General features: G+C 43.5%; 2 protein-coding genes across 10 annotated transcripts in view; both read right to left on the reverse strand.

Moving 5' to 3' along the window:
• Nucleotides 1-3,121, reverse strand: part of LOC137344489 (C4b-binding protein alpha chain-like) — a 42,987-nt gene extending 39,866 nt beyond the window's left edge. For 5 of the 9 annotated variants that reach the window (XM_068007505.1, XM_068007503.1, XM_068007502.1 and 2 more), the window contains exon 1: nt 2,788-3,121. In XM_068007505.1, the coding sequence (XP_067863606.1) occupies nt 2,788-2,851 (64 nt within the window). In that variant the 5' untranslated portion in view covers nt 2,852-3,121. The remainder of the gene's footprint in view (nt 1-2,787) is intronic. The other 4 variants (XM_068007509.1, XM_068007508.1, XM_068007511.1 and 1 more) reach the window with 2 other exon arrangements.
• A 7,655-nt stretch (nt 3,122-10,776) lies between these two features.
• The window catches only part of LOC137344708 (C4b-binding protein alpha chain-like), a 73,542-nt gene continuing 61,977 nt past the window's right edge, over nt 10,777-22,341 (reverse strand). The window contains exon 10 of the mRNA XM_068007838.1: nt 10,777-11,176. Coding sequence (XP_067863939.1) covers nt 11,115-11,176 — 62 coding nt within the window. The 3' untranslated portion in view covers nt 10,777-11,114. The remainder of the gene's footprint in view (nt 11,177-22,341) is intronic.

Below are 22,341 nucleotides of genomic sequence, written 5' to 3' on the forward strand. Positions count from 1 at the left end.
TGTGCACTTGAGGTCTCCCAGCCTCTCCTCCCTTTTTTTTTATTGCTCCCCCCTGTATTTCATCTCACCTCTTTTTTTAAAAACTTTCTTCAGTTTTAAAATCAGTACTCTGATGAGTTTTTTAATTGTTATATCAGTTTTAAATGATTAGCTGTTCTTCAATTTTACTGAGGAATAGAAAGGTTATGTGCTCAGCATTACTAGTAGGGCAAATCTTTGGGAGACGCAAATCTTCAAAATGCAATAAATGAGTTTTGGGGGCTCACGTGACTATTGAGGTGCACATTATAGTATCGCACACGTGACATATTATAAGTAAAAACACAGTACATGTCATAGGCATCAGTCAACTCACCACAGTGACCACATGCCAACACTTGAGCTCAACAGCACTCGAGGTAGTGGTGGCATAAGAATAAAGGAAACAATGGATTTAACTGGATACTGCAGTCTCTGTAGGCAAAACCACATAAATTGACTAGGCTTAATACAAATTGGTCCAAAATTCCTCCTAGGCCAAACACTTAAAAATCCTGAAACATGACAGCTGTCTACAAGTGAGGCAAGGAGAGGTTTCTCTGCCAATATGCCAAGCATATCATATCTACCTCATATGATCAGAAAGGATGATAGTGAGGAAGTCAAATCAATTGGCTGGAAACAAGAGAGAGATCAAAACCATCAATATGTTGCATTACTTATCCTGATGTTGGAATGACTAAGATTAGACAAATTACTTGAACAGATTAAAAACTGAAATTGTTGAAAATGACAAAGCATGGCCTCACAAAAGAATTGCCAGATCAATTTGCTGTGCGTTTTAATATTTGAGATGAACTCGGGTTACAGAATGGACGTACACATACATACATACATACAGAAAGAACGAAAGAACGAACGAAAAAACGAACAACTCTGTATGTATGAGACAAGAGATGATGGGCAGAATTCACTCAAGCCCAATCAGAATCCACAGTTGCCTACCAAGCAGTAGCAAAATGACTTCATGGCTTCTGACAAACAAGGACATAGCGACATGGGATTTAAACTGTTTATACAAAAATATATGCGTTCAGTCATGTAATTGGCTTATCCACAGTCAAATGGCAAGGCAAAGAGTGGAGTTAAAATTACACAAGTCCTACACATAACCTTTTCTCTCTAATAACTGGTACAATACACCAAGTGAGATACCCTGTCTGATAGTTAACTGGTGAGCTAGCAAAGTAACTGGAATCTCAGGTGCAAAAGGCTCACATCAACACTACAAATAACAAACCCCCTACCCTAATAGGCGTGGTAGAGTAGTACAAAAATCCTTAACAAATTTACCAGTGACTTTGTAGAACTACTACTGGAACTGTTGGACTTGATAATTGATAGATTTTTTTCATTGCAGTCAATAAAATGCTCGATTAAAAGTTTTGTTTCTTTTAGGAAAAAGCAGTATTCACACTGTCGCAACTTGTACACGGACGACAACCAGCTCTACGTCACCACCTCCCTCAATTGTCTCATTTGTCACACCAGGTTATAGTCCCAACAATTTTATTTGAAAATCACAAGCTTTCGGAAGCTTGTGATTTTCGAATAAATTTGTTGGACTATAACCTGGTGTTGTAAGATTCTTTACATTTGTCAACCCCAGTCCATCACCGGCATCTCCACATCATTTGTCACAATGCTTGTCTGACATCCAGTACTGGATGAGCAAAAATTTCCTCCAACTAAATATCGGGAAGACCGAACCAGTTGTCTTCAACCCCTGCCACAAACTCCGTTCCTTGGCCACAGACTCCATCTCTCTCCCTGGCCGCTATCTGAGGCTGAACCAGGCAGTTTGGAACCTTGGCATCCTATTTGACCCTGGGACGAGCTTCCGAGCTCCCATCAACTCCATCACCAAGACCGCCTACTTGCACCTCCGTAACATCACCCGTCTCCACCCCTGCCTCAGCTTATCTGCTGCTGAAACCCTCATCAATGCCTTTATGACCTCTGGACTTCACTATTCCAATGCTCTCTTGGCCAGCTTCCCATCCTCCACCCTCCATAAGCTTAAGCTCATCCAAAACTATGGTGGCCATATCCTAACTCGCACCAACTCCCGCTCATCCATCACCCCTGTGCTCGCTGACCTACATTAGCTCCCGGAACGCCTTGATTTTAAAATTCTCATCCTTGTTTTCAAATCCCTCCATGGCCTCATCCCTCCCTATCTCTGTTACCTCCTCCAACCCTCAGATCTGTGCACTGCTCCAATTCTTGTATCTTGCACATCTCTAATTTTAATCACTCAACTATTGGCAGGTATGCCTCCAATTGCCTAGGCCCTAAGCGCTGGAATTCCCTCCCTAAACCTCTGTACCTCGCCTCCTTTAAAACGATCCTTAAAACCTACCTCTTTGACCAAGCATTTGGTCACCTGTCCTAATATCTCCTTATATAGCTCGTGTCAAAAACTGTGTTTGATAACACTCCTGTAAAGCGCCATGAGACGTTTTACTACGTTAAATACACACACATTGTTACTGTTGTATCCATAACTAAATGCAAGCTACATGCAATTAGATAGCTCACTAAGAGCGAGTTCTGAAGTTGCCTCTGGTTTGTTACCCCATTGACATTAATAACAAACCCTACACTGTGTAGGGTGCAAGGCTGTGTATTCCAACCCGGCTGCAACACTAAAACCCCGTGCACCTGCTGTAAATCTGCTCCATCACGGATCTAAAAACACACCTGAAGCAACAATAAAGAGCAAACCCCCTCAGGAGCGCTGCTTACCCGTGACCCGGGCCACCCCGACCGTGGAGATGGCCAGTAGAGCGAGGATCAGTCTCTCTGCCATTTCCCAATTCTCTCGATGCGATGTTTAATATTCTGGCCCAGAAATTTGAAGAAAACCTCAAGAATTTCCCCTTCCGAGAACCGTTACCCGGGGCCGAGACTTCAATCCCGTTTATTTTCCTTCTCTAAAAGACTTCAGTTTATTGATTAATCGCTGTCCGTTCAGTCCTCGTGTAACTAACACAATTCGGTAACCCGAGTCAAGTTTCCGTTGACTCACAACTAAGGAAATCTCCACCCATTTTCTGGGCGGACGACTCCAAATAGCGCATGCGTAACCCCTTCCTGTCCAGGGCGAGGCGGATGACGCACTACCAACAGGCATGTCGTACCGGAGAAGCAGACGCATGCGCACTACTGTTACTAGGGCGCTGCCACATTTACTATAGTAAACAATTTTACAACACCAAGTTATAGTCCAGCAATTTTATTTTAAATTCACAAGCTTTCGGAGGCTACCTCCTTCCTCAGGTGAACGATGTGGAAATGAACATTCACATTTACTATAGACAATTTGGAAAGTTTGCTCACGTTTTACCGTGTTAAAGTGAACCAGAAAGTAGTTAGAATGTGGAACTCGCTACCATAAGGAGTAGTTGACCCAACTAGCGTAGATGTATTTAATGGGAAGCTAGATAATTGCATGAGGGGGAAAGGAATAGCAGGATATGTTGATGGGGATAGGCTGTCAACCAATATCTACCATAAGCCCACCGACTCCCACAGCTATCTGATTACACTTCCTCCCACCCTGCTTCCTGTAAGGACTTTATTCCCTTCTTCCAGTTTCTCCGTCACATCTGTTCTGATGATGCCACCTTCTACACCAGTATTTTTGATGTCTTCCTTTTTCCTCAACCTAGAATTCCCCTCCACTGTCGTTGCCCTTGACCCTTCCCTTCCCTCCCAGAACCAAAATAGGGTCCCCCCTTGTCCTCACCTTCCACCCCACCAGCCTCCACATTCAACATACCATTTCTGCCACCTCCAGTGCAATGCCACCACCAAACGCATCTTCCCCTCCCCTTTCAGCATTCCGAAGAGACCGTTCCCTCCGCGACACCCTGGTCCACTCTTGCATCACCCCCAACACCCGTTTTCCTTCTCATGGCACTTCCGGTGCAAATGCAGGAGATGCAATACCTGCCCTTTCAGCTCCTCTCTTCCCATTGTCTAGGGCCCCAAACACTCCTTCCAGGTGAAACAGCAATGTATTTGTACTTCTTTCAATTTTGTATAACTGTATTCACTGCTCACACTGCGGTCTCCTCTACACTAGGGAGACCAAACGCCGATTTGGTGATCGCTTTGCTGAACACCTCTGCTCAGTTTGCAAACGTGACCCTGACCTTCCAGTTGCTTGCTATTTTAATCCCCCATCCCACTCCCACCTCTCTGTCCTCAGCCTCCTACACTTTTCCAATGAAGCTCAAGGAGCAGTTCATCTTTTGATTAGGCACTTTACAACCTTTGGGACTCAACATTGATTTCAATAACTTCACATCATAACCAATGTTCCCATTTTTTCCAGCATTTTCTGTCTTTATTTCAGATTTCCAGCATCAAGACTATTTTGCTTTTGATATGTTAATGGGGTTAGATGAAGAAGGGTGGGAGGAGGCTCATGTGGATCATAAACACAGGCATGGACCTTTTGAGCTGAATGGCCTATTCCTGTGCTACACAGTCTATGTAATATTTTCTAAAGACTGTCCTGAACAGACTTAAAGGGAAGCCCTAAATACAAGCATAAAATTATGAAAGCATTTTACAAATACACTTGGAATTAGTACCTGGTTTTGAACTTATTACATCTTTTCCAGGTGGAAACTGAGAACGTTGTACAGCAATGGAAACAAAACAGGGTAAAATATCCGTTATATCAGACCTACCTAGGGTTGCCAACTCTGGTGGGACGCATTCTTGGAGATTTGATCACATGATGTCTGATCACATGACTTCAACTGTTATTGCATTTAGCTTATGAAGGTTGAGACTTCTGTAGTTGAGCATTTTTGCTCATGGTTTCGTGCCAGCAGCTGTAGTGTGAGTAGTTCCTAAGAACCAGGAGGACAACCATGAGCAGGCGAAGAGGGGAAACCAAAAGTGGGGGAGCAATTTGCAGAGGAGAAACTAGACGTATGATTCCACCAGTAACTAATGGTAACTCACTGAAATTGCACTGATAACTAATAGTAATACTGGGTAACACTCAAATTCCCCATATAACCCAACAGTAATACAATAACTCACTGATATTTCTACCAATTACACGTAGACTAGGTGTAATGCCCTGATCTCCCACCTGTAACTAGTAGTAATCCTATAACCCGCTGATACTCACCCTGAAACCATAGCCAGAAATCCCCTGCACTGCACAATGTGTGGTCAGGCTCCCCAGTTGATGCCACTTTTAATAGGCTGTACCTCTTTGGACTCTGGTTTTGTGTGAAGCTGACAACTCTGAACTGGGAACCTCAGTCAGAGCTGATGATTTGTACTTGGACTGCACACATCAAAACCAGCCAGTACAAAACCTGAACCAAATTGAGAGATTGCACAAAGGGCAGCGGGCTCATTGTTTGTGGCACTTTTCACAGGGGGCATCATCCTCAACTCAGCACCAATATTTCTAAACTACACCCTCCCCCGCTCCAGGTTCAGTCTCAATAAAGGAGAATTTTCATAGAACTTTAGAAATTACAGCATTGGAGAAAGCAGGAGGGTTGGGAACCCTAGACCTACCTTGTGTCACTCATTAGGAATGACAAACAACTATATATCTATTTTATACATATATTAATTTGTATCGAATGTTAACTTCCTGTAATATTGGGTATGAGAGCTCGAGGCCTACTCCACCCCAGATGCACCTTGCACTTAATAATGCATGCCTGAAGTGCAGCCCCTCGAGCTTGTTCCACCATTCAATTAGATCATGGCTGACCTGTATCTTAACTACATCTACCCGCCTTGTTCCTGTAAGCCTAATACCCTCGCCTAACAAAAATCTCTCTCAGTTTTGAAATTTTCATTTGACCAAGCCTTAACAGCTTTTTTTTGGGGGTGGGGGGGAAAAGAGTTCCATATTTCTACTACCCTTTGTGTGAAGAAGTGCTTTCTGACATCACCCCTGAATACCCTAGCTCTTAATTTTAAGGTTATGCCTTGTTCTGGAAACCCCCACCAGAGGAAATAGTTTCTCTCTCTCTACCCTATCAAATTGTTTAATCATCTTAAACACCTCAATTAGATCACGCCTTAATCTTCTATATTCAAAGGAATACAAGCCAAATCTTTGCAACCAGTCCTCATAATTTAACCCTTTTAGGCCTGGTATTGTGGTTTATCTGCATTGCAACCCTTCCAAGGCCAATATATCCTTCCTGAGATGCGTTGCCCAGACCTGAATGTAGAACTCCTGATGGAGTCTAACCAGAGCTCTGTACAGCTGTAACATAACTGCCACCCTTTTGTATTCCAGCCCTCTTGCGATAAAGGCCAACATTCCATTAGTCTTTTTAATTATTTTTTGTACCTGTCCACTAGCTTTTAGTGATTTCTGCACTTGGATCCCTGAATCTCTCTGTTCATCCACAATTTCTAGCTTCTTGCCATTTAGAAAATATTCTGATCTATCCTTCTTAGGTCCAAAGTGGATGACCTCACACTTTCCCACATTGAACTCCATCTGCCATTTAATCTATCAATATCTCTTTGCAACGTTCTGCTCCCATCTACACTATTTACTGTGCCACCTAACTTAGTGCCATCAGCAACCTTAGATATAGAGCTCTCTATTCTTTCATCCAAGTCATTTAAACAATGACTTGGGTGAAGGAATAGAGCCTGCACACAGACTGTGTAACTTCATAAGGGCCTGTAATTTTATTGTAATGAGGCAGGGTTACCAACCTTCCTGGACTGTCCTGGAATTAAACAGTAATCTCCTAGACACCGCTGAAAGCAACCTAGGAGATTTTCCGATAATCTGCCCACTGCGCTGTAGGCATCGCTGATCATGTTGGGTCCCCAGAGTGGACAACACTTCCAGTGTTCCATTTTTGCACTGATAAGATGCAGAACGAGTGAGCGCCTGGTGACAATCCCTGACCCACGAGGAAGGAATTCCCTGCCGATGAAGTTTTCTAGCACCAAGCTCTTGCCGGCACTGTATTCGCCCACAACTATGGACTGCAGCAGGTCCAGGTTGCAGCTCTGCCCAACGAAGCTGAATGCATACAGCAGCTCGTTGAGCATCGGGATCAGGTTCTCCATTCCTCAGTCCCTCGTGGCTCCTGACGTATTTACCCAGCTATTTTCTCCCGAACTCTCTCACTCCTACCGGCTGCAGAAAGTTACGTGATGCAATCGCCCAGAATACTTACAAACTGAGTTGGCAACCATCTAACATTGACATGCCATATCCGAAACTGTCCAAGTCCACTCAAATCACTAAAGTCACTGATCATTCAAGCAACCAGCAACCACCCACCTTACTTTCTCCTCCCATTGAGGGAACACTCTTAGCGACAGTTTGTTTCTATGAGATTTTGGTCTTGTTGGGACAAGGATGTTCTTAATACTCCTTGGAACCTTTCTGACAAAAGCATAGCAGTTGTATGGCATCCTTTTTCTCCAGTAGTTACAGTTGTTAGTCTGATCATTGGATCAAGCTAGGGGCATTCCAAAGGGCACTCCTCTCAATAGTAGATTCTGGATTTCCACATCGTTCACCTGAGGAAGGAGGTAGCCTCCGAAAGCTTGTGAATTTAAAATAAAATTGCTGGACTATAACTTGGTGTTGTAAAATTGTTTACAATTGTCAACCCCAGTCCATCACCGGCATCTCCACATCATTAGTAATTTACACCTTGATAGGAGGTGTTATCTTTTAAACTTAAAAGCTTTTTATTTGTGACTGCAGGAAAATTTATGTATATAGCTGGATCTGACCTTGAGTAACAATTCTCCAGCAGATGGCAATGGTTCACAATTTAATTCAGAACACTTCAACTGTATTCCCTGCATTAACTGTTCAGCAAGTATTGCCTTTGAAAAAATAGCTGAGATTCCTAACACTAAAAAGATATGTAAACCAGGCAGTGTGTTGAGGTAAAATTACCTAACTATTAGGTTCCACTATAGTGGACAGAATATTTTCAAGAGAATTTTGCAGACATGGTTCAATGATAGTGAAGTCTACTGACAAAAGCAGAGTAGCCAAGAAAGGTTTACCAAATTTCCTAATTTGACCAAAAGGGATAGATATTTACTTAAATAAAAACAGAAAACACAAGAAATACTCAGCAGGTCAGGCAGGATCTGTGGAGAGAGAATCAGAGTTAAGGTTTCAGGTCGATGACTGTTCATTACGAAATGTCATCGACCTGAAACGTTAACTCTGTTTCTCTCTCCACAGATGATGCCTGGCCTGCTGAGCATTTCCAACATTTTCTGTTTTTATTTCAGATTTCCAGCATCTGTAATATTTTGCTTTTGAAATAGATATTTACTTACTGGTTCCACTAAAAGTAATTAGCCATATTTTATATTAATGCCTCTAGTATCTCCAATTACCAATATCAGTGTCTTTGGAATAATGTAGAGAAATGGATTTTAAAGAACAAACTCTAGCTTTAGCTCCACTGGATGTTTTGATCATTTTTTCACAAAAAGAATTTGGAAAAAAGTTACTTTTTAAATGTTGTGTTTTAAAGCATAGCATATTCACTATATTTTTTTTAAAAGCCACTGAGACAACATGCTCTCACCATGAAAATTGGTCACATTTGTTGACTATGTTGAACTAAGATAAAAGGAGGAGTCTCAGAAATTATAGAATGAGTTCGGCAGAACAATTGTGGATGAAATTTAATACCGACAAGTGTAAAGGCACAGTTTTTTTTGGTTGTTCTGCACTTGGTTTTTGGAAGCATTTTAATAAATTAAAAATAAACTATCCTGCTTTCAATTTGGATCCATATACTTTTTTGGTAAATTTTAATAATTTAGACTTGTGTACCTTTTTATGTAGAATTTATTTAACATTTTAGTCCAACACTCTCAAACAGCTGATTCTGCTGCCTTCCACTATCATATAGCAACAGGCATAATACTGAGCCTTGGGTTTTGTGCCTTCCACAAATCAGTTAAACTGGATCATAACGTAGAGTTGAGAATGACTATTTGCAACTATTCCAGAAGTGTGTTCCTGGTCAAATGTGGCAATCTTACTGTTCTTTAAAAGCATGTACGCAGCATGCACATTTTTAAAAACATCAGTTCCGACATTTGATGGTTTCACGATTACCCAAGTTGATTAACTTATTTTTATATTCAATATATCCAGTATTAGAAACTCCAAACTGTAATATTAGAAAATACCAACATCACCATTTGTTATGTATAGAATGCAACAGTCCTATTCAACCTCAGTATTGTAGGATTGTTGACAGAAAGACTGATCTGCTGAATAAAATGCAAAACTGATGCAACATAAATGTTCTATTTCCGAAGTCAATATTTCAGCACAAACAAAATATGTTATCAACCCAGATAATCCAGGTACCTAACTAGATCCTAATCGACAAATAAATAATAATAATGTCTGGCTGAAAACTAAATGGCATAGGAAATCAACCTGCTGATCTGACCTCTGCTATTAATAAAGTATGTTCAAATTTTCAGCAGGCTTGAGAGAAAAAAAGCATTGATGGGCCATTTGAAATATTAATTTAGAAACAATGGTAAAAGTCAAATGAAGTCTGATTGATAAAAATGAACACTCATATTCCTTCAGTTTTCTCTTCAAAATCAGACATTTTGAAACTGGTTACATTCATTGATGTAAGCAATAATAGTTGGTCAAACCAAGTTGCACTAGACAACTTTCTCTACAACTGCTAGTGTCAAAGTTTTCTCTCAAGGTCATTTATTTTCGGTATTAAGTTGCCTTTTACTTAAAATGTCTGCTGTATAATGGTGACCCTGAGAAAGAGCACTGTGAAGGTACAGTTGTAAAAAAGAAATACACCATTTACTGAGGGTGGTAGTGTTAGTTTTTATGCATTTTGTAATATATCTTTGATAGTGGAAATGGGACATGGGATCTAAAGTCTGTGATGTGTAACTGGCCCAGGATGCAGGTTATATAAATGCTTCCACATTATTTACAATATTAATACAAAAAAGCAGACCTTCAGATTTCTAACATAACAGAACACTGTACAAAGATTGATCAGACCAAACTGATGCTTAATTGGCACTCATTCTTCTTTTGCTGATTTCACAATGCCCAACTGAACAAAAAACTTCATTAAAAAATTGATTCAACTTAATTAACAAAATTAATATTTAGGTACTTCATGAAAAAAAACTTTTTTCCCTCCTGTTTCCTCTTCATCTGAAAATACACCCATGTATCTAATCTTAAAAAGTCTCCATGAGGTGGGGAGGTGGAAGCTGAGTCCAAGCACTGAAATGACATGTTTCAGCACTTATCCTCAATTGTAGCAAAGACGGCAGTCTCTCATTAGCTATCGTGCAGTAAATTAATTTGATTCAAACAATTTTTGAGCCTAGGCAATAAGATTACGACAGGCCTTTACATTAACTTAAGCAAATTCCCAGGGAAGCATTAAAATAAAATGTTTTATCCCATTTTGCTGGTTAAGACAGTTAACAGCAAATCAAAAAAGCTATTTCTCAATAGGACACCGATCAGTAATCCACACAAGCCAGAGACACATACCTAGCGGCTCAATTCCGGACACATTCCATAAATAAAAAAAAGTAAGTAATGCACACTAAATTTTTTTTCCCAAAATGAAACTTGTCTATGCGCTCAAATACAACTTGCATCCCTCTAGTAGACAATTTTGCAGTGTTGTACCAACTCTGCTCATTTCCAGAGAAAAAACCTGGTTAATATTAAGAATTTTAATTGAAATGCAATTGTCAGAAGTACAATATAAAGGATAGAAAATATTCAAATAAATTGGCACAAAAACTGTTTTGTAGTAAGCATGGGGTATATTTCCATTTGTGCTGTTCCTGTGTGAACACATTGCTTGCATGCTAAATCCCTATGTGTGTTTTTTTTAAATCTATTTTAAATGGGTTAACGCCTGCATTAAAAAAAGGGCAGGCAGGAAATTCAGTGTGAGCACTTTAAATATTTGTATGAGAAGAGTGCCAATTGGAAACTATACCCCATTCAACAGAGAAGAAATTGCCTCAGTTCAGCTGCTCTGCAGACAACATTAATCACAACAGGACACCATCAGAAATACAGTTAGGATGATGAGCAGTTCATATTGTTGACCTAGAGGAGGGAAGAGAGAAAAATAGAAATGTCTTTAAATTAACACACATGGAAAATAGTAAGACAGTGGCAGCTACACTAGTATTGAAGTGATTAGCATAAGCCTGAAATATACGAATCAAATCTTTGTTAGGTAACCCATATTTAAACAGTTAGAATTGACTTTTAAAATGACAAAACTAGCAGTAACATTTGGCATTTTCAGTTCATTAAGAACATTCACTCCAAAAACCTTATGAAATTTTTACAAATTATTAGTTCATTCGACAAACAAGAACGTAACACTGGCTATCCAGAATTGCAGGGATTTTGAATATCCCCACCATCACAGAAGTCAGTATTCAGCCAATTCGATTTACTCCACGTGATATCAAGAAACGGCTGAGTGCACTGGATACAGCAAAGACTATGAGCCCCGACAACATCCTGGCTGTAGTGCTGAAGACTTGTGCTCCAGAACAAGCCGCACCTTTAGCCAAACTGTTCCAGTACAGCTACAACATTGGCATCTACCCAACAATGTGGAAAATTGCCCAGGTTTGTCCTGTCCACAAAAAGCAGGACAAATCCAATCCGGCCAATTACCGCCCCATCAGTCTACTCTCAATCATCGGCAAAGTGATGGAAGGTGTCGTCGACAGCGCTATCAAGCAGCACTTACTCACCAATAACCTGCTCACCGATGCTCAGTTTGGGTTCCGCCAGGACCACTCGGCTCCAGACCTCATTACAGCCTTGGTCCAAACATGGACAAAAGAGCTGAATTCCACAGCTGAGGAGAGAGTGACTGCCCTTGACATCAAGGCAGCATTTGACCGAGAGTGGCACCAAGGAGCCCTAGTAAAATTGAAGTGAATGGGAATCGAGGGAAAACTCTCCAGTGGCTGGAGTCATACCTAGCACAAAGGAAGATGGTAGTGGTTGTTGGAGGCCAATCATCTCAGCCCCAGGACATTTTTTTTATTATTCGTTCACGGGATGTGGGCGTCGCTGGCGAAGCCAGCATTTATTGCCCATCCCTAATTGCCCTCGAGAAGGTGGTGGTGAGCCGCCTTCTTGAACCGCTGCAGTCCGTGTGGTGACGGTTCTCCCACAGTGCTGTTAGGAAGGGAGTTCCAGGATTTTGACCCAGCGACAATGAAGGAACGGCGATATATTTCCAAGTCGGGATGGTGTGTGACTTGGAGGGGAACGTGCAGGTGGTGTTGTTCCCATGCGCCTGCTGCTCTTGTCCTTCTAGGTGGTAGAGGTCGCGGGTTTGGGAGGTGCTGTCGAAGAAGCCTTGGCGAGTTGCTGCAGTGCATCCTGTGGATGGTGCACACTGCAGCCACTGTGCGCCGCTGGTGAAGGGAGTGAATGTTTAGGGTGGTGGATGGGGTGCCAATCAAGCGGGCTGCTTTATCTTGGATGGTGTCGAGCTTCTTGAGTGTTGTTGGAGCTGCACTCATCCAGGCAAGTGGAGAGTATTCCATCACACTCCTGACTTGTGCCTTGTAGATGGTGGAAAGGCTTTGGGGAGTCAGGAGGTGAGTCACTCGCTGCAGAATACCCAGCCTCTGACCTGCTCTCGTAGCCACAGTATTTATATGGCTGGTCCAGTTAAGTTTCTGGTCATTGGTGACCCCCAGGATGTTGATGGTGGGGGATTCGGCGATGGTAATGCCGTTGAATGTCAAGGGGAGGTGGTTAGACTCTCTCTTGTTGGAGATGGTCATTGCCTGGCACTTATCTGGCGCGAATGTTACTTGCCACTTATGAGCCCAAGCCTGGATGTTGTCCAGGTCTTGCTGCATGCGGGCTCGGACTGCTTCATTATTTGAGGGGTTGCGAATGGAACTGAACACTGTGCAGTCATCAGCGAACATCACCATTTCTGACCTTATGATGGAGGGAAGGTCATTGATGAAGCAGCTGAAGATGGTTGGGCCGAGGACACTGCCCTGAGGAACTCCTGCAGCAATGTCCTGGGGCTGAGATGATTGGCCTCCAACAACCACTACCATCTTCCTTTGCGCTAGGTATGACTCCAGCCACTGGAGAGTTTTCCCCCTGATTCCCATTGACTTCAATTTTACGAGGGGTCCTTGGTGCCACACTCGGTCAAATGCTGCCTTGATGTCAAGGGCAGTCACTCTCACCTCACCTCTGAAATTCAGCTCTTTTGTCCATGTTTGGACCAGGGCTGTAATGAGATCTGGAGCCGAGTGGTCCTGGCGGAACCCAAACTGAGCATCGGTGAGCAGGTTATTGGTGAGTAAGTGCTGCTTGACAGCACTGTCGACGACACCTTCCATCACTTTGCTGATGATTGAGAGTAGACTGATGGGGCGGTAATTGGCCGGATTGGATTTGTCCTGCTTTTTGTGGACAGGACATAGCTGGGCAATTTTCCACATTGTCGGGTAGATGCCAGTGTTGTAGCTGTACTGGAACAGGTTGGCTAGAGGCGCAGCTAGTTCTGGAGCACAAGTCTTCAGCACTGCAGCTGGGATGTTGTCGGGGCCCATAGCCTTTGCTGTATCCAGTGTACTCAGCCGTTTCTTGATATCACGTGGAGTGAATCGAATTGGCCGAAGACTGGCTTCCGTGATGGTGGGGATATCGGGAGGAGGCTGAGATGGATCATCCACTCGGCACTTCTGGCTGAAGATTGCTGCAGGAGTTCCTCAGGGGAGATTCCGTGGCCCAACCATCTTCAGCTGCTTCATCAATGATCTTCCCTCCATCATGAGGTCAGAAGTGGGGATGTTCACTGATGATTGCGCAGTGTTCAGTTCCACTCGCAACCCCTCAGATAATGAAGCAGTCCATGCCCGCATGCAGCAAGATCTGGACAACATCCAGGCTTGGGCTGTTAAGTGGCAAGTAACATTCGTGCCAGACAAGTGTCAGGCAATGACCATCTCCAACAAGAGTGTCTAACCACCTCCCCTTGACATTCAATGCCATTACCATCGCCGAATTCCCCCATCATCAACATCCTGAGGTCACCACTGACCAGAAACTTAACTGGACCAGCCACATAAATACTGTGGCTACAAGAGCAGGTCAGAGGCTGGGTATTCTGCAGTGAGTGACTCACCTCCTGACTCCCCAAACCCTTTCCACCATCTACAAAGTACAAGTCAGGAGTGTGATGGAATAATCTCCACTTGCCTGGATGAGTGCAGCTCCAACAACACTCAAGAAGCTCAAAACCATCCAGGACAAAGCAGCCCGCTTGATTGGCACCCCATCCACCACCCTAAACATTCACTCCCTTCAGCACTGGTGCACCATGTGTACCATCTACAGGATGCACTGCAGCAACTCGCCAAGGCTTCTTCGACAGCACCTCCCAAACCCGTGACCTCTATCACCTAGAAGGACAAGGGCAGCAAGCACATGGGAACAACACCACCTGCATGTTCCCCTCCAAGTCACACACCATCCAGACTTGGAAGTATCTCGCCGTTCCTTCATCGTCGCTGGGTCAAAATCCTGGAACTCCCTACCTAACAGCACTGTGGGAAAACCTTCACACACAGACTGCAGCGGTTCAAGAAGGTGGCTCACCACCACCATCTCAAGGGCAATTAGGGATGGGCAATAAATGCTGGCCTTGCCAGTACCGCCCAATCCCATGAATGAATAAAAAAAAGTATGCATGATGCAGTCATTTATGACCCACTAGCAGGCACAAAGCAATTGAACGATGAATATAAAAATGTCTTAACCCTTTCTTTTGTTTCGGCAACAGCATACTCCAAGCAAAATGAGGGCAAGAAGAATAGCAATAGTCAGAACAATTTCTTAAAAATACACAGGATATGCAATGGTCAAAACAAGAAAAGCAATCAGATTGCACAAAAATGTGAAAATTGTCCAGACAGAACACGCTCATTTTACAATAACTAACACGCATCAACCTGTAACATTTTCCAGAATCTGAAGCAGTTCAATTTCTCAATGCTGTAATCCTGAATTCTCTTCACTGATTTTAGTTTACGCATTAGCAAAAAGGCAAAATCTGAATGACCAATATCATAGAATCACACACCACAGGGGCCATTTGGCCAATCGTGCCTATGCCAGCTCTTTCAATTAGTCCCACTCCCCTGCTCTTTCCCCATAGTCTTGGAAATTTCTCCTTTTCAAGTATATATCCAATTCCCTTTTGAAAGTTACTACTGAATCTGCTTCCACCACCCTCTCAGGTAGTGCATTCCAGATCGTAACAACTCGCTGCGTGAAAAAAAATTCTCATTTGCACCCTGGAATTTTTTTTGCCAATTATGTTAAATCGGTGTCCTCTGGTTACTGACTCTCCTGCCAGTGGAGTTTCTCCCTACCTACTCTATCAAAACCCCTCATAATTTTGAACACCTCTATTAAATCTCTACTTAACCTTCTCTGCTTTTAGGAGAACAATTCCAGCTTCTCTGGTCTCTCCACACAACTGAAGTCCTTCATCCTTGGTACCATTTGCGTAAATCTCCTCTGCACCCTCTCCAAGGCCTTGACATCATTCCTCAAGTTTGGTGCCCAGAATTGGACATAATACTCTTGCTGAGGCCTAACCAGTGATTTATAAAAGGTTCAACCATAAGTTTCTTGCTTTTGTACTCTATGCCTCTATTTATAAAGCCAAGGATCCCATATGCTTTTTTTAAAAAAACAGCCTTCTCAACTTGTCTTGCCTTCTTCAAAGGTTTGTGTATGTAAACCCCCAGGTCTCTCTGTTCCTGCACCACCTTTAAAATTGTACCATTTAGTTTATATTGCCTCTCCTCATTCTTCCTTCCAAAATGCATCACTTCACACTTCTCTGCATTAAATTTCATCTGCCCCATTTCACCAGTCCTCCTGAAATCTTCTACTATCCTTCTCACTATTTGCCACATTTCCAAACTTTGTGTCATCTGCAAACGTTGAAATTATGCCCCCTTTTCCCAGGTCCAGGTCTAAGACCAACCCTTGTGGTTGTATACTTCCCTCCAGTCCGATAAACAACTATCTGCTTTCTGTCGCTAGCCAATTTCATATCCTCGCTGCCACTGCCCTTTTAATCCCATGGGCTTCAATTTTGCTAACAAGTCTATTATATGGCACTTTATCAAACATCTACTGAAAGACTATATACACATCAACTGCACTACCTTCAATTAAATAACAGAGAGAATTGATGAAGAACTCAATCAGGTTTGTCAGACACGATTTGCCATTAACAAATCCACATTGGCTGTAATTTATTAACCCATGTTCTTCCAAATGACAATTCATTTTGTCCCAGAATATGGTCTCTAGAAGTTTCCCCACCACCAACATTAATGGCCGATGGTTATCTGATTTATCTCTCTTCCCCTTTTTTGAATAGGGGTACAACCCTCCAGTCCTCTGGCACCACTCTCATATCCAAGGAGGAAAGAAAGCTTATGGCCTATGCCTCCGCTATTTCCACCCTTACTTTCCTCAGCAACCTAGGATATATCTCATCTGGACCGGGTCACTTTTCTACTTTGAGCTCTGCCAGCCGTTTAAGTATCTCCTCTTTATCTATTTCTATCCTATCCAATTTCTCTACCCCTCCTCTTTTACTCTGAAATTGGCAGAATCCTCTTCTTTAGTAAAAAGAGATGCAAAGTACTCATTTAGTACCTCAGCCATGCCTTCTGCCCCCACAAGCTGATTTCTTCTTTGCTCTGTAATTGGCCCCACCCTTCCTTTGACTATCCTTTTACTCTTTATATGTTTATAATATACTTCAGTGTTCCCTCTTATGTTACCCGCTAATCTTTTCTCATACATTCTCTTTGCCCATCTTATTTCCTTTTTCAATTCTCTTCTGCACTTTCTGTATTCCGCTTAATTCTCTAATGCATTATGAACCTGACATTTAACATAAGCCTCCTATGAGCACTGAAAAATGTGCATTGCTTCCACATCCTTACATTGTTCTCTGTATTACTGAACATGTGCTATACCAGCAGGAGTTAAAATTTCCTCTATTCACTAGTATTAATGACAAAGTTGCTGGAAATATGCAGTGAAACCCACATGCCTCAAACGAACATCAAAGACTTTCCAGTCCCAGCGTTGAAGCAGTGGGAGTGCAGTGTGGCCAACGTAAAGCCAAATATCCACTACATGGAATTTCCTGTGGTTGTCATATTTATCATAATTTAAGCGGGTGACCCCATGGTCCACATTGGGCTTGGTGCTGGGATCTCAGTGGGGAGGAGTTTGCGGGGGGGCGGGGGGTTTGCACATTGACTGTTGGCCCATGCCAAGCCCTCTCACAGCATTATTTCTCTTTCCTTGCTGACCATGCAGTACCATAGGGCACATATTAGAGCAGAACCCTAACTTCATAGGTCTTTGTGCATGAATGCAATGCAACAAACCTAGCTGTAATTTCCTGTTGCAGCCTGTCCGGAAGCTTAGTAACAGCTGGTGGGCGACAATTGATTACAGGAGTGGCTTCCTATCCGGAAATGCTGGTGAAACTGGCCCACAGTCAGGAGGGGATGGCCCTGGGAGTCCTCAACATTGACTCTGGACCCCATGAAATCTCATGGCATCAGGTCAAACATGGGCAAGGAAACCTCCTGCTGATTACCACCTACCGTCCTCCCTCAGCTGATGAATCAGTCCTCCTCCATGTTGAGCACCACTTGGAGGAAGCAACGTGAGACACACGACAACGCAAAATCGTCGAGCAGAAATTGATAGCCAAGTTCCGCACCCATGAGGACGGCCTCAACCGGGATCTTGGGTTCATGTCACACTACACGTAACCCCACCAGCGAACAAATGTTATCTGTTTTTAATATAACGGGTCATTGACTGTCTTCGTTCTGTCTCTCTCTCTTTTTTTTTGGGGGGTTGTATATTCAGTGGCCTTTTAGATGACACCTTTCTGTCTGCTCACTGTGATTGCCTTGGCAACGGGCAGTAATCACCAGGCTTTGTTATGTGATCTTAAAATGCGAAGGATTCGAAATTGTCACTTCCACACCGCCTGAGGAAGGGGAAAGCCCCCGAAAGCTTGTGGGATTAAAAATAAAATCGTTGGACTATAACTTGGTGTTGTAAAATTGTTTACAATTGTTAACCCCAGTCCATCACCGGCATCTCCACATCATCTCCAACAAGAGAGAGTCTAACCACCTCCCCTTGACATTCAACGGCATTACCATCGCCGAATCCCCCACCATCAACATCCTGGGGGTCACCATTGACCAGAAACTGAACTGGACCAGCCATATAAATACTGTGGCTACGAGAGCAGGTCAGAGGCTGGGTATTCTGCGGCGAGTGACTCACCTCCTGACTCCCCAAAGCCTTTCCACCATCTACAAGGCACAAGTCAGGAGTGTGATGGAATACTCTCCACTTGCCTGGATGAGTGCAGCTCCAACAACACTCAAGAAGCTCGACACCATCCAAGATAAAGCAGCCCGCTTGATTGGCACCCCATCCACCACCCTAAACATTCACTCCCTTCACCACCGGCGCACTGTGGCTGCAGTGTGCACCATCCACAGGATGCACTGCAGCAACTCGCCAAGGCTTCTTCGACAACACCTCGTGACCTCTACCACCTAGAAGGACAAGAGCAGCAGGCGCATGGGAACAACACCACCTGCACGTTCCCCTCCAAGTCACACACCATCCCGACTTGGAAATATATCGCCGTTCCTTCATTGTCGCTGGGTCAAAATCCTGGAACTCCCTTCCTAACAGCACTGTGGGAGAACCGTCACCACACGGACTGCAGCGGTTCAAGAAGGCGGCTCACCACCACCTTCTTGAGGGCAATTAGGGATGGGCAATAAATGCTGGCCTCGCCAGCGACGCCCACATCCCGTGAACGAATAAAAAAAAAACGGTCAAATTGGCATTCAGTTCTCGATATCGCAAACAGTTTTTGGAACCTCCCACTGTACTCTGATTCACAGTTAAAGTTTGCGTTTACTTTTGAGAGCCGACAGTTCACTTGGACGGTTCTGCCACAAGGCTGTCATAACAACCCTGATATTTTTCATGCCCATGAGAGAGGCACTCCATTGTGAACATCTGCTGATTCACCACGTGGATGATATCCTCATCCATATGGCTACGCGCGAGGCTCAACTGGCCGCCCTTAAGGAAGTGCTGCAGTGACTTTTTGATATCAGTTTGAAGGTTACTGCCACCAAACTACAGTTAGATCAGCGAAAGGTTTGATTTTTGGGGGTTGTGTTGTCGGCAGGAAGCCTCTTGATCAATCATGACAATGTTCGAGTCGTCACCTCCCTCCCTCTCCCAACATAAAAGATTGCCCTCAAGGTACTTCTCAGTATGACCAGATTTTATTTCTGATTACGCTGAATTAGCAGGCCCTCTGTTTGCTTTGCTCTGGTAGGGGCCGAAGTGAGGGTGGATTGAGGCCCACACTGACGCAGCCGTTCGACTTCAGTATCGCTTGAGTAACAGTCCAGTGGTCATTGCTCCCGACTACGAGGAGTTTCTTCTCTAATCCCTATCCCAGAGCAGTACGATTATAGCTGCGCTTGCCCAAGACCATCATGGGAATCCCAGGCCCTTGGTCTAAATCTCACGGCATCTGCAGGGCCTTGAGCTTAAGTTCACCAACTGTGAACATCAGGTCTAGGCACTGTATTGAGCCCTTGGGAAGTTACGGTATATAGTGGGACTCAGTAAAGAGAAGATATTTTATCACCATATTCCATTTTCCTTACCAAGAGGAGAATTAAGGACGGAAATGTATCTAGCTCGAGAATCTCTTTTTGCCTTGTGGCCTTATCTTAGGAGCACATCGAGGTTCTTCACTTTCAATATCCAGACGATTTACTGGTCTAATTATTGAGGGAACCCCTCACCATTGCCTGCTGGAAGACAATTTCTATATCTGGACATGGTCTTTTAAAGCAATCCCCCTGACGTTCTAGTCCCCAACGGTTCCCATCCACAGTTTCCAACTTACTACGTCAATGGTTCATCCTACCATGTCGAGGAAAAGCCGGTAATGGGGTTCACACTGTGGGAAAGAATTATAGGATCTTAAAGCCGCTGTCCTTCAGGACTCTGACCGTATGATTGTTCAGGCACATTTGGCTTTGAAAAAGGGTTGCTCATGGCCCTGCCCACACAGCAATACCCCTGGATGCGGGTGGTCTCAGTCTCTTCGGGTAGAGGTCCTCCATGTCATACACAATATTCTTTCTGGCGGACATTTGGGTGAAGCTAAAACCCTGGATAGGATTCTGCCGTTACCTGGTGGCCAGATGTCCGTAATGATGTCATGGTCCATGTAAGCAACTGCCTCATTTGTGCCTGCAAGAAGAAAGGCATGTTTCTTTGGTCTCAGGCCCCTGTGGGCCCACGGGAGCGGATCCAGGTGGATTATACCAGTTAACCACGCTGAACAGCTCGTGGTAATAAATATCTGCTTGTTATTATTAACATGTTTACCAAATGGGTTGAGGTAATAACAAATATTAGGCATAGAGCAAACCTTTCACATCCCATAACACTCTCAAGCATCAGGCTTATTCAAAAGAATCAATAGGACAGTTAAAAGCATGCTGAAAAAGGTGTTACAGGAAACAGGATGAGAGGTGGGATTTGTAAGTCCCAATAACTCTCATGGCGATAAGAGGCTCTGTTCTGAAAAGCACAGGGGTCACTCCATTTGAAGCTACAACAGGCAGGCAGATGTGGTTGCCTGAACATTTTTTCATCACTCCCATGACCAGAGTGATGCAACAAGGGGTAGCCTCTGAGCAATGGATGCGGGATCTCGTACAACACATGTGGAAGGTCCACAAACAGATAGCCATAAAGTGTGGAGAGAGCCAGCAAAATATAAAAATGTCCTGACAGCTGCTTGCCGAAATACAAGAGTATCAGATAGGTGAATGGGTGTTGGTACAGCAGATAATGAGGCCTTTGTGGGAAGGCACGTACCGCGTAATGCAAAAATTAAGCCCAGCGAGGGTGCTGGAAGGGAATCGGAAAATTGACAAATGGATGCATGCTATGCAACTTAAACCATTTAAGTGCCGGAGCAACAATAGTTTTCTTACAGATAATCCTAATCCTGGGGGCAATAGTGGCCCAAGCGGATATTGACTGTGAGACGAACTCATACCCTTATGTTCTGAACCAGGGTAACATCCAATAGGAGCAAGATGGAGGCAGATACAGCTGCACCCTAAGGGTCAACTCAAATGGAGATTTGTCAGCATCCTCATCTGCATATGGTTCTGGAAGTTGGAGGTGAAGGGGTTGTGATTACACGTATCTGTAACAGGACTCGTATCATGACGGACGTAAACCTTTTATTAAAAGAATGGTCCAAGGGACCTTAGTGACAGCCGACCAGTAGGTGATGGGGTGGCATAGGGTACCCAATTAAAGAAGAATGGTGAAAATATGAGAAAGGAGTTACACTTTCCCCAGTTTTTGGAGACAACACACAGGTAATTACACGTGTCATCTGAGAAAAGAGAAAGGGTCGTCCTTGGAATCTGCTTCTGATCTCATGGAACTGACGACAAAGGGAAAATCTGGCAACGAAAGTGAGACTGGGTCCGAGGGACTGGGGTGCCCGGGTGATATAGAGAAGGGCCCAAGAAATGACTTGTAGTTATCAAAACCCACCAAGCTTTATATAATGATGTGCGTTATGAGATTGTACCAGTAATTTTTAACCGAGCCACTGTAACTATGCCTATGTAATCCAGTGTATGAATGTTTTTATTCTGTCATAATTCAGGAAATTGTGCATGAATTTAATCAAAGAAATGCAGGTAGAGATTTAGACAAATCATGGTCTCCAATTCTGACGGTCTCAAAAGCAATTATGTGTGCAATTTATGTAGGGCATTTATAGAATCGGAACCAAAAGGGTTAAATGATATAGAAAACAATAGACTGCCTAATTTAGTGATAGAAAACCATTTAATCAGTTGGTATCCAGGCAGTAAAGTTCAGGAATGGTGTAGACATTACAGATTAGTCTGTTACACCAGAAAACCATGTAACCTATTCAAGAATACATGGTGGGGAGTGATAACACCTACTGTGGTGGCAGCACCACAGTTGGAGGAACACAGGCGTATGGAGGTTTTAACGGTTGAGTTGATAGGAGTGATTGAGCCTGGTTACTAATCGAATGT

The sequence above is a fragment of the Heptranchias perlo genome, chromosome 27, assembly GCF_035084215.1.
Source record: "Heptranchias perlo isolate sHepPer1 chromosome 27, sHepPer1.hap1, whole genome shotgun sequence".
NCBI classification, from domain to species: domain Eukaryota; kingdom Metazoa; phylum Chordata; class Chondrichthyes; order Hexanchiformes; family Hexanchidae; genus Heptranchias; species Heptranchias perlo.